The 16,278-nt window shown below is 45.8% G+C and overlaps 1 protein-coding gene across 3 annotated transcripts in view; it reads left to right on the forward strand.

Annotated features, from left to right (window-relative positions):
- RBCK1 (RANBP2-type and C3HC4-type zinc finger containing 1) overlaps positions 1-16,278 on the forward strand; it is a 108,750-nt gene that overhangs the window by 37,500 nt on the left and 54,972 nt on the right. For all 3 annotated transcript variants that reach the window (XM_068108719.2, XM_068108721.2, XM_068108720.2), the window contains exon 6: positions 539-782. In XM_068108719.2, coding sequence (XP_067964820.2) covers positions 539-782 — 244 coding nt within the window. The remainder of the gene's footprint in view (positions 1-538; positions 783-16,278) is intronic.

The raw sequence follows: 16,278 nt of genomic DNA on the forward strand, positions 1-16,278 counted from the left end.
GTTGGCTGATTTCAAAGTGGATGGAGTATGACTGGGCAAATTATAGGTTGAGAAGGGCAGAAGGGAAGTGCAAGAGCAGCAGGGCAGGTTTTTAGGACATGAGCTTTATCTCCCAACTGGTCTCATAGGCTGGCCTGGTATTGCAGTGAGATTGCTCTGAGTGCGGAGAGAAAAATGAAGCTACAAAGATGATGTCGCTGGTACCCAGAGTACTCTGTGGAGTGACGTCATTTCCTCCAAGCTGAGCAGCTGTGTTTGTGTGAAAGTCCAGTCTGGTATTGTCTGTTGTATCTGTCTGTGTGCATGATGTGCCGCAGCTCCTCCACGAGCCATAGATCCTCTATACAACACAACAACATGCATTTTAAGGCCATTTTCCCTGCTAGAGCGGGGGTTAGCCTTGCGGTCCCCAAGACAATCTTCTCCATTTTCATATTTTCATATTTCATAGATCCTCTATAAAAAAATAATTGTACAATGTACATGTCATTCAAAATTAGCACTTTTGACTTTCTGTAAAATGATTTGTGTTGTGCAGGTTTTCAAGGACTACGGGTTTCACCCGAAGGTTCAGCGGTGGATTTTTGCCCAGCAGCTTGTCTCTGATGGACAAACACTTGATAGGTTGGTTACAGATGCCAACAAGGAAGTGTTTCTTTACCTGCTTCCAGCTAGCAAGGCAAGCCTAACACAGGAGGAATTACACCGAGATCAACTTGCACTTATTGAGGATTCCACTGGGGAGAAATCCATTTCTTCTCACACCAGCCCGAAAGATTCTGGTGAGATTAAGAAGCTGTTTTGTTCTGATCTTCAAAGTATCCAAAGATCCCTTTTTGGGCTTTGTTTTAATATTTTAATATTTGGGTTGTTTGTTTTAATGTTTGTTATGAAGTGTTTTAACAATTTAATATTTTATTTTGGGCTTTTTGGGCTGTTTGATTTGTTTTAATACATTTCAATATTTCAAATCGGTGTTTGTGGTTCATTCAACCTGCTGCAACCGCAACCACAAGGCACGTGGTCGGCCCTTTTGCCTCCTCCACGTACGAAGCTCCCTCACTGAAAGAATCTGGTGAGTGGGATCAGCATTGGGAAAATGAGTCACATGTCCATACAGCCGCAACTGACACTCATGGACTTTCCAAATAACAAATCTCATCTATCTGAGTCTCTCTCAGCAAATGCTCTTTCGACACAGTGCGACCAACTACAGCCAAGGATTCTACGAAGAGACCTGACACTGAAGGAGTTAAGTCTTTGTCTCAGTACCTCTTTTTTACAACTGTGGTTTTTTTACATTCTTGTTTTGGCAAGAAATAAAATAAATAATTGAGACCATGGTTATATAATACCAGCAATCTTCATCGGATAGATGCTGTGTTTGCACTGCCACATGCTGCGTATCTGATCCTTCTTCATGTCGAAGTAGCCCACCATTTCTCCAAGCATTCCACTCTTCAGATCCGCCATGAGAGATTTGAGCTTGACGCCCTACGGGCGGGGCTTCAGTTGGGAGGCCCAAATGAAAAGGCTAAATATCAGAAATTGAAGGCTTTTTTTATTTTAAACGATTTATATAAACATCCGTTAAATCTCGATGGGTGCAGACGTTTGCGCGGCACCCGGGAAAATAACGTCATGCGGGAGCAAGTATCAGCAGGATGTGGCAGTGTGGGAGTCCACGTTTCTGATCCTTCTTCATGTCGAAGTAGCCCACCATTTCTCCAAGCATTCCACTCTTCAGATCCGCCATGAGAGATTTGAGCTTGATACTGAAGACGCGTGCAGTTAGTTAGTTTGCCCAAGGCAAAGTTAGTTCATTTCTCCACAAGCCTGCCCCTATTCCTATTGAAGAAAGTAGTTTGTGGTGGAAATTTGAGCTTGATTGAACAATATTTAGAGGTTGCTCAAAATGTTGACAAATCTTAATGAATAATAAGATACAGAATTTTTAGCATCATACATCAATTCATAGATAATTATCTATTTTCAATTATTCAAATTATTTATTTATTATAAATAATTTTATCCAAATAATTATTATTTATTCTTGTTATTGTTGTTGTTTGTTTGTAAAGTAATAAATAATTATGTACAATGTACCATTGCACAATGTACATGTATGTTAAATTGTTAAATTGTTCATTGTTCAATGTTAATTCATATAGTCAAATTAAGATTAAAAACAAAACAGTAGATTAAGCATTCATGTATTAATTTGACAATAAATCATTTATCGGAAAAAATAAATATTCCATCAGAAAATATAAAATATCTATCAGACGATAAAACAAAGTATACATCAGAATACACATAATTTTAATGATTTTACGTAACATTATATTCAGAAACTTGTGTTTCAAAACATTGCCTACTTCTTTGAAAAGATGGCTTTGGTTGACACTGGAAAGTTTTCACGATGAAGTTTCACAACTCTCAACACAAATTGCTTCTGCTCTTCATTCTTGGTCAGTGTCATGGAAAGTTTGGATGAGAGCAACACCTCGCTCAGCACAGTCATTGATAACCTTCATGCTGCGTATCTTCTTCTCAAGCTCTTGGTATGAGTTGTCTGTGTTCCAGAGGTGTGGCTCCTTTTCCAGAAAACTCAGTGATACTTCTTTGTCAGACTCTGAGATGACAACACCAAATAATTCAAGAGATCGACTTGTGATGTCGGTGTCCACTGAGTCAGCCTGAAGGCTTCAGCATCTATCCGATGAAGATTGTTTGGCTTTGGAGCCCGCTTGAAGTTCTTCACCATCTTTGCCTTTGTCTCATCATCCACCCGGCTATCAAAAAGAGCTAATGCAGCAAGGTGTTCTGACAAATACCAGAGGTGTCTAGTGAATAAGGAATGCTTTGTCGTCTTCATTCGTCATTTTCTCAAGCGCATCATTTGGTGAGATATTGAAGAGGGATTGAAGATCATCTTTGAACATCTGCTCCTTCACTCTATAGTTTTCGAATGTCTGGGTTCTATTTTTCTTTACCAGTTTGTAGGCATCATGCAACTTCAAAAGTTGGCGCTCACAGGAATCTACTCTCTGCACTGGAATTCGTGCTTTCTCGCAGGAAGCACACACAGCTTGTACACCACGTCTGGCACTTTCACGAACTGTATGGTGTTCTTGTATGTGATGGTACACCATTTTCTGCAATGTGTGTCCTTTGGTTGGTAGTCCCCCACATATTGTTTCCTTTTCAGACTTGCCCAGCAACCAAACTGTGGAAGAGCTGCGAGTTTCTGCCATCTGAAAAAAACAGGATAAATTAAAAATGTTATTTTTTGAGCAACCTCGAAATAAGTTCCAATTGACCTCATATTTGGTTCATGTGATCTTTATAAATATAGGAACAAGGGCAGCCTTGTGGAGCATGGATTTTTAATAGTATTAAATATTATATACAGTCACGTGAAAAAGTAAGTACACCCCATGTAAAGTTTTGACTTTTTCAACATATTTCAACATACAGCTATTTGATCTTCATTTCAACAATATTGAAAGATAAATGTGATATAATATAACAAATATCATGAAACATTTACATTTTGTAGTCCATTGTGCAATTTAAATAAACATAAATGCAAATTTCGCATGTGGAAAAAGTAAGTACTACAAAATTAAATTAAAATTAAAATTAATTAAATTAAAATTAATTAAAATTAATTTAAATTATACAATGGACTACAAAATGTAAATGTTTCATGATATTTGTTATATTATATCACCTTTATCTATCAATATTGTTGAAATGAAGATCAACTAGCTGTATGTTGAAATATGTTGAAAAAGTCAAAACTTTACATGGGGTGTGTAATGAAATTGTACCTAAGTTGAACCCAGGTGTTATGCTCTCTCCAACCACTGAGAGGTGTCTAAGAACTCGGACGACCATCGCTTCGGATCATTTCTGTGACATATAATCTGTGACAGCGTAGACTCGAATGGTGCGTATATTTAGATGATCCAGGCTTGCTTGCACTGATTGTTAATTGCTGGACTTCTCCTTGATTATATAATCCTGATATATTGCATGATCGTATTTTTACAGGTGTTGCCAGAGATCGAATTTGCATTAAACCTATCATTGGGACAATGTTGTGGATTTGACTTTTTACAACAATTAATGCAAATTCGTCTCTTCATCTTGAACGAGAACGGGACACGAACGAGAACGACATGACTCATAAGATGATCCAAGTGCCGATCTTCGGAGCAGACCCTCAGGCGGCGGACGCGGCCGCCGAACTGACACATTGGCTGAAAATCTTGGATAACCAGTTCAAGGCTCAGGAGGCCGTCTCCAATGAAACAAAACTCGAAGTGCTGCAATCAAAGGTGCACCATACCGTGTACATGGCAATTGAACTATGTGAGACGTTCGATGCAGCTGTGGCTGAGCTGAAGCGTATTTACATAAAAAAACGAAGCGTGGTCTATTCACGACATTTGCTTGTGACGCGACGACAACAGCCCACGGAGACTTTAGATCAATTTGCTCAAGACCTCCGACGCCTACTGAAGGAGAGTGCCCCTGTTGTACGCACTCATGAACAAGTCTGTGATGACCTTGTTCGCGATTCTTTCGTCGCAGGACTTAGGTCACCGGTCGTCAGACAGAGACTACTTGAAGAAGCCGATTTGATACTAGCCGAAGCACTCCGGCTATCTCACGTGTACACCGAAGCACAGGAACAATCCGACGCGTATTAACGTCTATACGTCACTGCGGGGACATCTCGACAGACTCGATCGGAGAGAGCTACCGCCGAGGTCGTGGATGCAGCCTTGACACCTCCGCCGGAATCGGAGACCCCGGCCACTCCCAAGGATCCCGATCCAGGCTTGACGGTGGCCACTGCAGCTGGACCCAGGTCCGAAAGTAACGCTACGTGCTATTTCTGCGGGAATCGGGATCATCCCAGGTCTGTTTGCCCTGCTAAAGATGCGAAGTGTCATTTGTGCTCAAAGATGGGACATTTTGCAAAAGTTTGCCGAGCGTCGCGGGGCAAGCAAGCCCGCTCGACGATGAATGTGCTTATCTCCGAGCCAGCGGTCCGAACGGCGCGCGGCGTGCCTCGCCCGACTTTGATGGGGATAGCCCCTTTCCGTGGGCCTTGAGCTGAGAGCTCGACCTTGGTGAGACTCGCCGCGCCGACTAAACAAGTGGCGCAAACACTTCAGTACGCGGTGCGACCATCCTTGGCCGGCATTCTTCCGACACCCTGCCAACTTCCGGGATCGGCCACCCGATCGGCTAATGCTGGTTTTGAAACTCAGTGCGTGGCACGAGCGCCCTCCGGAGGCTGCACGCATGATCAATAAGCTAATTCAACGGCACGAAAGCTGGGAACTTCACGCATGGCACGTGCACCCTCTGGAGGCGGCACGACTGGCCTACAGACGACTTCAACGGCACAAAAGACTTTAGCTGGCGTTGGATCCACACGCGAGGCAGGAGCGCCTCGCCTTGATGACTCAATAACTTCAGGTCCACCTGGCCTGGCTCGTGCTATAATCCCACTCATGATCGAGGGAATTTTTGCTAATGCTTTGATAGACACGAGATCCACGGATAGTTATGTTGATTTTCGACTTGTGCAGAAACGTGGATGGCCGATACTTGGGACAAGACGCCGAATCTTTATGGCCTCTCAGGGGCTATGGCTTAGCACAAAAGGGGAATGTCGACTGAAGCTTGTGATTAAGGGTCGAATGTTTCCGGATGTGCATCTAATTGTCTTACCAGCATTATGTGCAGAATTTTTGTTAGGACATGATTTTCTCAAGCGACATGGACGTTTGGAAATGGAATTTGGTGGTACTGATACTCTTGCGTAGAGCGTAGAGTGGGTAATGAACGTAGAGCAGCAACGAACGCTGGAAAGGGTGGAAATGCGAATGGTTCGATGGATGTGCGGAGTATCGTTGAGAGAGAGGAAGACAAATGATGAATTGTGAAAGATGATGGGAATATTGCCTGTGATTGATGCTGTGAAGAGGAACAGGTTGAGATGGTTTGGTCATGTGTTGAGGAAGGATGAAAGTGACTGGTTGAGAAGAGTGATGGAAATTAATGTAGAAGGAAGTAGAGGACAGAGAAGACCGAGAAAGACTTGGCTAAAGATGGTGGAAGAAGAAATGCGGGCAAGGGGGGTAACAAGGAGAGATGCAGAAAATAGGGCAAAATGGAGAAGATTGTCATGGGGACCGCAAGGCTAACCCCCGCTCTAGCAGGGAAAATGGCCTTAAAATGCATGTTGTTGTTGTTGTTGTTGATACTCTTGCTGTATGTGCTCTTGCAGGGATGGAAATTGAGCCACTGTCACTGTTCCCCAATATGACCACGGACTGTACACCTGTCGCGGTTAAATCGCGACGCTACTCCTCACGAGCTGACGCGCAATTCATTGCGGAAGAAACGGGCCTGCTACTAAAGGAAGGTATCATAGAACCTAGTCGGTCGCCATGGCGGGCCCAAGTTCTGGTGGTACGAAGCGAATCGCATCGCAAACGTATGGTAATCGACTATTCGCAGACGATTAATCGGGTTACACAGCTGGACGCCTACCCACTCCGGGAATGGACTCCCTGGTTCGACAGGTGGCACAGTATTCGGTCTATAGCACTCTCGATCTGCGTAGTGCGTATCATCAAATCCCCATCTCCTAGGCAGATCGCATCTATACAGCGTTTGAATCGGGTCAGAGGTTATATCAGTTCACCCGGCTACCTTTTGGGGTCTCAAACGGGGTCGCTTGTTTTCAGAGGGCTATGGACGACCTCATCCTCATCGCATCGACGACTTGACCGGTCTTTGTTTATCTGGATAATCTCACGGTTTGCGGGTATGACCAGGAACATCATGATGCTAATCTGAAGCGCTTCCTTGAGGTCGCGCAGAGGTATCGCTTAACTATGAATGAGGCTAAATGTCGTTACTCTGCTCGCACAATAGATCTTCTGGGGTACACCGTGACCCACGGCTCTGTTGCTCCGGATAAGGAGCGTCTGCGACCCTTGCTCGACATGGCCCCGCCCTGCGATCGTGCTTCGTTGAAGCTTGCTCTCGGGCTGTTCGCTCATTATTCTAAGTGGGTACAAAATTTCTCCACGAAGCTCCGCCCACTTGTGGACTGTGAAGCGTTCCTCATGAGCCTTGCCGCCAAGGCCGCTTTCCATAGCCTTAAGTCCGACATCGCTGGCGCCGCTATGGCGACGATTGACGAAAATTAATCTTTTGTTTTGGAAAGTGATGCGTCGGATCATGCGATAGCTGCAACTCTCTCCCAGGGGAGGGGGGCCCTGTGGCCTTCTTTTCGCGAACTCTCTCCTCCGCTGAGCGGAGACATTCGTCTGTCGAGAAGGAGGCGTATGCCATCGTCGGGTCGATTCGGCGTTGGCGTCCCTATTTGCTCGGACGATGCTTCCAAATTATCACGGACCAACAGAGCGTTGCGTTTATGTACGACACCCAGCATGCTCAACGCATTAAGAATGAGAAAATCACTCACTGGCGGATCGAACTCGCCGATTTCTGCTACACAATCAAATATCGCCCTGGGAGGGATAACCTGGGTGCCGACGCCTTATCGCGGCCGGCGACGTGTGCGAGTCTCATATCTTTTGAGGACCTGCGCGCTTTGCACGACACCTTGTGCCATCCCGGGGTGACGCGTTTCGCTCATTTTGTGCATTGTCGTAACTTGCCCTACTCGGTTGAGGATATTCGTCAGATCTGTCGCACTTGTTCTGTATGTGCTGAGCTCAAACCGTGCTTCTACAACCCTCCTATGGGAACGCTGGTCCGAGCTACTAGGCCGTGGGAGAGATTGGCGATGGATTTCAAAGGGCCACTGTCGGCATTACCGGCTTCGAGTAACTCTCGGTACCTGCTCACAATCGTTGATGAGTTCTCGAGATTCCCTTTTGCTTTCCCGTGCGAAGATATGACAGCCGCCACGGTTATCCGGTGCCTAAAGAACTTGTTTTCTATGTTTGGGAATCCGGCCTACGTGCATACCGATCGAGGTGCGGTGTTCCTGTCCCAGGAAGTGAGGAACTTCTTACTCCAGCATAATGTTGCTTCCAGCTATACCACTCCGTATAGGCCGCATGCGAATGGACAGGTCGAACGCTTCAATGGTATTATATGGAGAGCCGTTACACTGAGCCTTAAGTCCCTCGGCCGAGGCCTAGACAAATGGGCTTGGTCGCTACCTGTGGCACTGAACTCGATCAGGACTTTACTGTGTACGGCTACCAATCAAACTCCACACGAACGGATGCTTCATCACCCGAGGAGTTCGGGTAGTACCCGATCTTTACCTTTTTGGCTTGCAGAGCTGGGACCGGCTTTCCTCAAACGTGCTGTTCGCATGAGTAAGTATGATCCACTCGTGGATAAGGTGCAAGTACTCCAAGCTAATCCCAAGCATGCTTGTGTGTTGATGTCTGATGGACGCGAGTCAACTGTCTCCGTACGCCACCTGGCCCCTTGCGGGGAAATTGACGAACCAATTTACGAGTCCATGGACTCTCCCGTTGCTCCGCCTGTGGAGTATCTGCCAGCCATCTCACCGCTAAACGCACCCCAACCTGTAGGCTCTGTGGTGCCACCTCCGTCACCTGACTTAGGCGGCTACTCCGACGCAGGGGACTCCGTTCTTGGGGATGTAGCACCCGGTAGTTTCCGGACCCGTGCCGGAAGGGAGATTCGTCGCCCCGATCGCTACGGATGGACCGACTGACATGGACGGACAATTGCTGCCCCTACTATTATGCTGCTGCGTGCTTGATTCCTGCCTGAGCGGAAGTGTAGTTTTAACGGCGGGGAGAATGTAATGAAATTGTACCTAAGTTGAACCCAGGTGTTATGCTCTCTCCAACCACTGAGAGGCATCTATAAGAACTCGGACGACCATCGCTCCGGATCATTCCTGTGACATATAATCTGTGACAGCGTAGACTCGAATGGTGCGTATATTTAGATGATCCAGGCTTGCTTGCACTGATTGTTAATTGCTGGACTTGTCCTTGATTATATAATCCTGATATATTGCTTGATCGTATTTTTACAGGTGTTGCCAGAGATCGAACTTGCATTAAACCTATCATTGGGACAATGTTGTGGATTTGACTTTTTACAACAGGGGTGTACTTACTTTTTCACGTGACTGTATAACTGTGGACCATCCTAATGTGGAATTCTCTCATGGAGAGATTAAACTCACGTCATTTGAACTTTGGCCGAGGTCATTATTTACTTTTAGTGATGTTTATATATGAATGATGTTTATATTGGTTTTGGGTCATCCTTTCCGCATATCTCGTGGGATTGTAAGTTGGAGAGACAGCCGTGATGGCGGGCAGGGGTTTGGAATTCTCTCAAGCAGGGATTCAACCCGTGTCCTTATAAAAGGTCTTTGTCCGAGGTCACCGAGTCCGATCGGTGCAGCGAATCGGTGCAGCCGTTTGTGCGGCACCCGGGGAAACAACATCGTCACAATGAACGTTATGTGAACGTGAATGTTATGCGGGAGTCCAAACCTGAGAATACTGGAGACCAAAGCTGAAATTGGAAAAACTAAATCGCCTATTTTACTCCTTGAGATCCCAGGATTACCCACACAAAATATCGTTGCGATTGGTTCAGCAGTTTTTACGGTACCTTCAAACAGACAGACAGACGGACGGACATTTGGTGAATTATAGTAATATATACAGACTTGGCATTTAATATGGAATATTTTTTTTGTGGGGGTGAACTTACTTTTCAAGATGACTTAGAACCAAAAGTTCATTGGAATTATGTTGAAATTATTCTAGATTTTGTTCATGTGACCTTTAAAAGAAACAAAAACCACATTTGACATTTCGAAGCAAATAAATTGATCCTTGAAAGTGATGTAAACTGATATCGAACTCGATTCACGGACAGTACTGTGTTAAACTTCTGTGCGTTTTCCAGAAGTATCTCTATTTTGCACATTAGCCAAAATTTTTTTTAACAAAAACAAAAGTTGAATTACGACTGGTATTACGGACAGTAAAATTACAGTTCAGTACTTTGTGTAACCCTGGCATTGGCTTAGTGGCTAGGGTGCCAGCTTAGGATCCTAGGATCCTGGGTTCGAATCCCGGTCGATCACTGAATTAACGCCAGGGGGGTTGACTCAGCCTGTCATCCTTCCGAGGTCGACTAATTGAGTACCAGTTCACTGGTAATTCCCTGCTTGTTGTAAAAAGGCGACAAACAGGGTTGGCGGCAGGAAGGGCATCCGGCTGTAAAACATTGCTTCAAAAAGGGGACCGAAAAACAACAACAACCACGGTGCCCGAAAAAGGCCAACCCCCGCTTGCGGGGAAAAATGGCCTCTAAAGGTGGTTTTTTTGTGTAACCCCCACGAGCATTCAGGAGAGCACGTACACGTTGAGGCATGCTGTTCACGAGATTTGCCAAGGTTTGGACAGGAATCGCTCGCCATTCAGTTACAATAGCCTGCTGCAATTCACGCACAGAAGCAGGCTGCTGGTCCAAGTTGTCGATTTGACGCGTTATTTCTGCCCACAAGTTCTCTATCGGATTCATATCCGGGGACATGGCAGGCCACTCCATATGCTCGACACCATGGTCAGCAAGAAAGTGTTGGATCACGCGAGCACGATGAGGCCGTGCATTGTCATCTTGGAAGACAAAGTTTCCTCGAAAGGCTGCATGAACAAATGGAAGCAATGTTTCTTCCAGAATGGCCCTGTGCTTGAACTGGTTCAGGTTTCCATTCAGAACAACCAGGTCAGTTTTGCCCCCTGCATGAAAAGCAGCCCAAACGGTCACCGCACCACCTCCAGCTTGGACTCTTGGCACTATACAATCTTCGTTGTAGGCTTCCTGCACTTGTCTGCGCACTCGGACGCGGCCATCTTGACGATAGACCAGAAATCTAGACTCATCACTGAAGATCACGTGATTCCAGTGTCCTGGCTGCCATTGACGGTGCTCTCTGGCCCACCGCAATCGGCGCTGGCGGTGTTGTCTGGTCAGACGTGGCTTTCTCAGGGGACGCCTGGCACGATAGCCTGCTTGAACCAGTTGTTGGTCGACTAGCCTTCTGGATACAGGCACATTTGTCAGTTGCTGCCACTCATCCCTAAGCTGATTAGCTGACTTGGTACGGCCATTCCGGACTAACCGGTGCAGCTGGCGATCATCCCTCCTTGTGGTTCTGCGGGGACGTCCTGGCCTCGGTATTGGAGTCGGGACACCCCCTGATCATTTCGTTTCAGGATCTTTGACACCTGACCTTGAGTGATGCCATACTGCCAAGCAATATCACGCTGTTTCATGCCGGAATTTCGTAAAGCCACCACTAAATGACAAACAGCATTGTCGAGTTGACGGACCATCTCCAGGGGAAGCGGCAATAACTTTTGTAGATGTGCAGCAGTTGTTTTCCACTAATACAGAACGCAACAACCCTTATATACCCGATTGTGAAGCCAATCGTCAAATGTACCTGTCCGTACAATTTGTCACGCCACCTGTGATAAAATCCTGTTGTTGACTTCTTGCTGCGACAGACAATCAGTGACATGGTTCTTCTAACAAATAAATCACCAAAGTGTAAAAGAAACTCACCAGATTGATATACTGAGTTAAGAAAGTAAACCCAAGTCAAGAAAAAAAATATATTCCATATTAAATGCCAAGTCTGTACGTACAGTCACATGAAAAAGTAAGTACACCCCATGTAAAGTTTTGACGTTTTCAACATATTTCAACATTCAGCTATTTGATCTTCATTTCAACAATATTGATAGATAAAGGTGATATAATATAACAAATATCATGAAACATTTACATTTTGTAGTCCATTGTATAATTTAAATAAACATAAATGCAAATTTTGCATGTGGAAAAAGTAAGTACACCCCTACATTTATCATTACTTCAAATAACTAAAATTAGAATCAGGTGCACCAGCTCAGGTGCAAATGATTGGAACATCGTTGGAGAGGATCTTGGAGGAACCTGTCTTATTTAAACCTCAGACATTTCCGGTCTTGCTGGCGATGGTTCGTTTTTTCGCAGCTCTCCACGCTCTCCATCGAAATCGAAGTTAAGTAATTGTTCCAATTTGTATTTTCGTTATAACTGTATTTCTTTTATGGTGTATGTACGTATATTGTCCCGTCAAAGATTTTCGGTGCAAATCTTTCATACCTGTATTGAAAATCGTGTTAATTCGTGTCGTCTTGAGGTCTTGTACAGTGTACACTGTACAACCTTGAGGCTTTGTTTTTCTCTCAGCGCCTGTCGTTTGTGATCCAATAACTTTCGTTCTCTGTTTTCGCAGTCTTTCCACCCCAAAGCCTACTTCCTTATGTAAATCTCAACTCAAAAAAACAAAAAAAAAAGACATTACCTTCTCTGTGCTCATTCGTTTATTCATTCTTATTCGTTCGTTCGTTCTTCGACCACGTGTTTCTCCCCCATTTCCCCAGATAGATTGTCAAATTTCAACTCGTTATTTTATCGTCCATGTGATATTGTTTGATTATAGTTAGTTTTGGTTTGAATTTCCTGTAACTCGTAATTAATTAATCGTGTTCTGCTCCTCGTGTGTGGCCTTGTAGTTGTACCCCCGTCGGTGTTTTATTAACTTAAGCGTGTTTTGCTTGGCTCTTGGTTTTTTCCCTTCTACCCCGAACATAATACTGTCTAACGTTCTAAATCCCCACCCCCCCCCCCCCAAAAAAAACAAAAAAAACAAAAACATTTATTTTCTTTTCTCCACGTGTACTGTTGTCTCATCCTGTATTTTCTGTCCAGGTGTGCTGTTCGCCCCACCCCCATTATCTCCTTGCCATCCACCGTTTGCCCTGTTCACGTGACTCGTGGTGGTCCCTCTCGGCTCTCCCCCCGTTGGTATTTTTGTGCATATAAGATTGTTCATAGTTCTGTTTAAATATTATTTAAATATGTTTAACCTTTCCCCTTCTGTTTTTTATTCAGTGGTATATTACAACACGCTGTTTTTCTTCCTATTTAAAAGGCTTTTCTCAATTTCCTCTCCAACTCATTCCACTTCAAAAAAAAGAAATTCAATATCTTATACGTCTCCCTCACTACATGGTCTAAATTCACATTCATTCCATCCCTCCTCCATCGTTCTGAATCGGATTGCTAACTTGAAAATCACAACAAACCCAATTTGTTATCAATGTTCGTCTTTCATTAATCATCCACTTTCTAAACTCCCCTCTTGCCCCTCCCATCCAAATCCCCCCCCTTGCACCTACACTCCGAAACTTCCCCCTTGCCCCTCCACTCTTAAACTCCCCCCTTGCCCCTCCACTCCTGAACCCCCCCCTTGCCCTTCCCCTCCTAAACTTCCCCTTTGCCCCTCCCCTCCTAATCCCCCCCCTTGCCCCTCCACTCCTGATCTCCCCCCTTTCCCCTTCCCTCCAAAACTCCCCCCTTGCCCCTCCCCTCCTAAACTCCCCCCTCACTCCTCCCCTTCAAAACTCCCCCCCAATCCCTCCCTTTCAATTCTCCCCCCATACCATTCCTCTCCAATTCTCTCTCCTCCCCCCTCCTCCTCCAAGCTGCCTCCTCCCCACTTCGTCTCCCTTCTATCTCATACCTCCACCCCCCAAACCTTCTACTTTCCTCTGCCCCCCCTCAAACAACCCCTCACTGTGCCGCATCCCTTCACCATCAAACCTTTCATCCTCCTCATCCTTCCCTTTCTTGGAACTCTTCTGCAACATCTGAAACACTATCAACTGCTCTCCCTACCTCCCCCTCTCATCCTTCATCTTACCCTACTCCTCCCCTCCCCTGTCCTGTACCCGATGCTCCCCCTCTCTCTTCATTAACGGTATGGACCTCAAACATCCGGGCCTTCGCTCAAACCTGACTGATCTCTCCATACAGGTTGCTTCTGACAATCCAGACTTGATCTGCTTAACAGAGACTTTCCTCCTTCAAGATGTCTCTGATTCCTTAATATCTCTTCCTGGTTACTCCCTCCTCCGGTATGATAGACCTGAGCCTCGGCCTGGTGGTGGGGTGGCTATCTTTGTCAAAAACTCTCTTCCTCACTCTCCTTGCACTGCTCTCTTTCCTCCTCACCCGCAGGAGTACCTCTGGTTACGGCTTCCTCCGCTCCCACCTTTTGTTCATATGTGTTCTGTACCGTCCCCCAAACAGTGATGACTCCATCTACATTTCAATGTCTGACAACATGGACCAACTTCTATCCACTCATCCCAACTCTCTCTTCCTCATATGTGGTGACTTCAACTGTCATCATGCCACCTGGTTGGGTGTGGGTTCCTCTCTCACTAGTCATGGCACCTCAGCAAAGGACTTCTGTGACTCACTGGGATTGACACAATCTGTCAATTTCCCGACCCGGATCTCAGCCAATGGAGTATCTTCTCTTCTAGACTTGGTTATGACAAACTTCCCTGCTAATGTCTGCTGCTCTTCTTCTGCTCCAATCGGTTCTTCTGATCATGTGCTTGTCAAAGTGGACATCTCTCTGGCCATTCTCAGAGAGCCTCCTCAGCGTCGACGAGTCTGGCATTTCACTCAGGCCGACTGGGACGGTCTTCAAGCAGCCATCAATCGTCTGGATTGGTCTCCCATCTCCACTGCCTCTGACATCAATTCTTCCTGGGAATTCTTCCAAAGCAAACTGATCTCTCTCATGCACAGATTTATCCCATCTCGCCTTCAATTGTCTTACCCTTCCTCCCGTCCATGGTACACTGAATCTTGTGGTGAGGCAGTTGCCCTGAAACAACTTGCCTTTGCCTCTTGGAAGGCTAATCCAACTGAAGGAAATCTCAGTTCCTTCCACCAAGCTCGGAACAAGTGTGTGTCTACCCTCAGGAGTGCCAGGAAGCACTATCTCTCCTCACTCAAGAATGAACTCTCAAACCTGTCTCCTTCCTCCAAATCCTGGTGGCGTCTGGTCAAATCCGTTTCTGGTGTTTGTTCCCCTTCCATCCCCTCCCTTACCTCAAATGGCCACACAGTTGACATCGCACGTGACAAAGCCGAATGCCTCAACTCTGTGTTCGCCTCAAAATCCTTAGTCCCAAACCCATCTCTCTCTGTTCCCACCTTTCCCAGTCGAACCCAACTGCTCCTGGACTCTGTGTCCTTCTCTCCTGACAAGGTGGAGGAGTTTTTGTCAAACCTCGACTCTGATTCTGCAACTGGACCAGACGGCATCAGCCCACGGGTCCTAAAATCCTGCTCTGCCGCTCTATCTCACCCTCTCTCTGTTCTTTTCACCCTATCTTTTGCTCAAGGTCATCTGCCAGCATCCTGGAAATCAGCTAACATTACCGCTTTACACAAAAAAGGTGCAAAAACAGATCCTTGCAACTACAGACCAATCAGCCTGCTCCCAATTATCAGCAAAGTCATGGAATCCATCATTGCTTCGGATATGAAATCTTTCCTCTTCTCCAATGGCTTGATCTCTGATCATCAATTTGGTTTCAGACCAGGTCACTCTACTCTGGACATGCTGCTTCTGCTGTCTCAACAATGGATGGAGGTCCTCAATGCCAAACAGGAAATCAGAGCTGTCTCCCTTGACATATCAAGGGCCTTTGATACGGTCTGGCACCCAGCTCTGCTCACCAAACTCTCCTCCTATGGTATCCATGGAAATCTCCATGCATGGCTTGCGGACTTCCTCTCTGGTCGTAGTCAACGTGTGGCCCTGAATGGATTTCTCTCATCTCCCCTTCCTGTTCAGGCTGGAGTTCCCCAAGGAAGTGTGCTGGGCCCTGTGCTTTTTCTGGTCTTTATCAATGATCTCTCTGACTCTCTGGAAAATCCTCTCTATCTCTTTGCTGATGACTCCACTCTCTGCCGCTCCATTCCTCTTCCCTCAGATCGGCAGTCTGCAGCCTCCTCACTCTCTGAAGACCTGGACAAAATCACAGACTGGTCAAACAAGTGGAACATGTCTTTCAATCCTGACAAATCTCACTCTCTTACTATGTCTCTCCGAAAAGATCGACTGGACAACCCTCCCATCTACTTTCTCAACAATCCTCTCCAAGAAGTTCTGTCACTCAAGCTTTTGGGTCTCACTATCTGCCATGATCTTTCTTGGGAAAACCACATATCCAAGCTGGCCTCCAAAGCCAGTCGCCGACTGGGCATCCTCCGTCGTGCGAAGTCCTTCCTCGGCACACCTGAGCTCCTCACCACATACAAGGCTTTCATCCGCAGCTCAAT

Source organism: Myxine glutinosa, chromosome 2 (assembly GCF_964187855.1).
Source record: "Myxine glutinosa chromosome 2, kmMyxGlut1.1, whole genome shotgun sequence".
In the NCBI taxonomy this organism is placed as follows: domain Eukaryota; kingdom Metazoa; phylum Chordata; class Myxini; order Myxiniformes; family Myxinidae; genus Myxine; species Myxine glutinosa.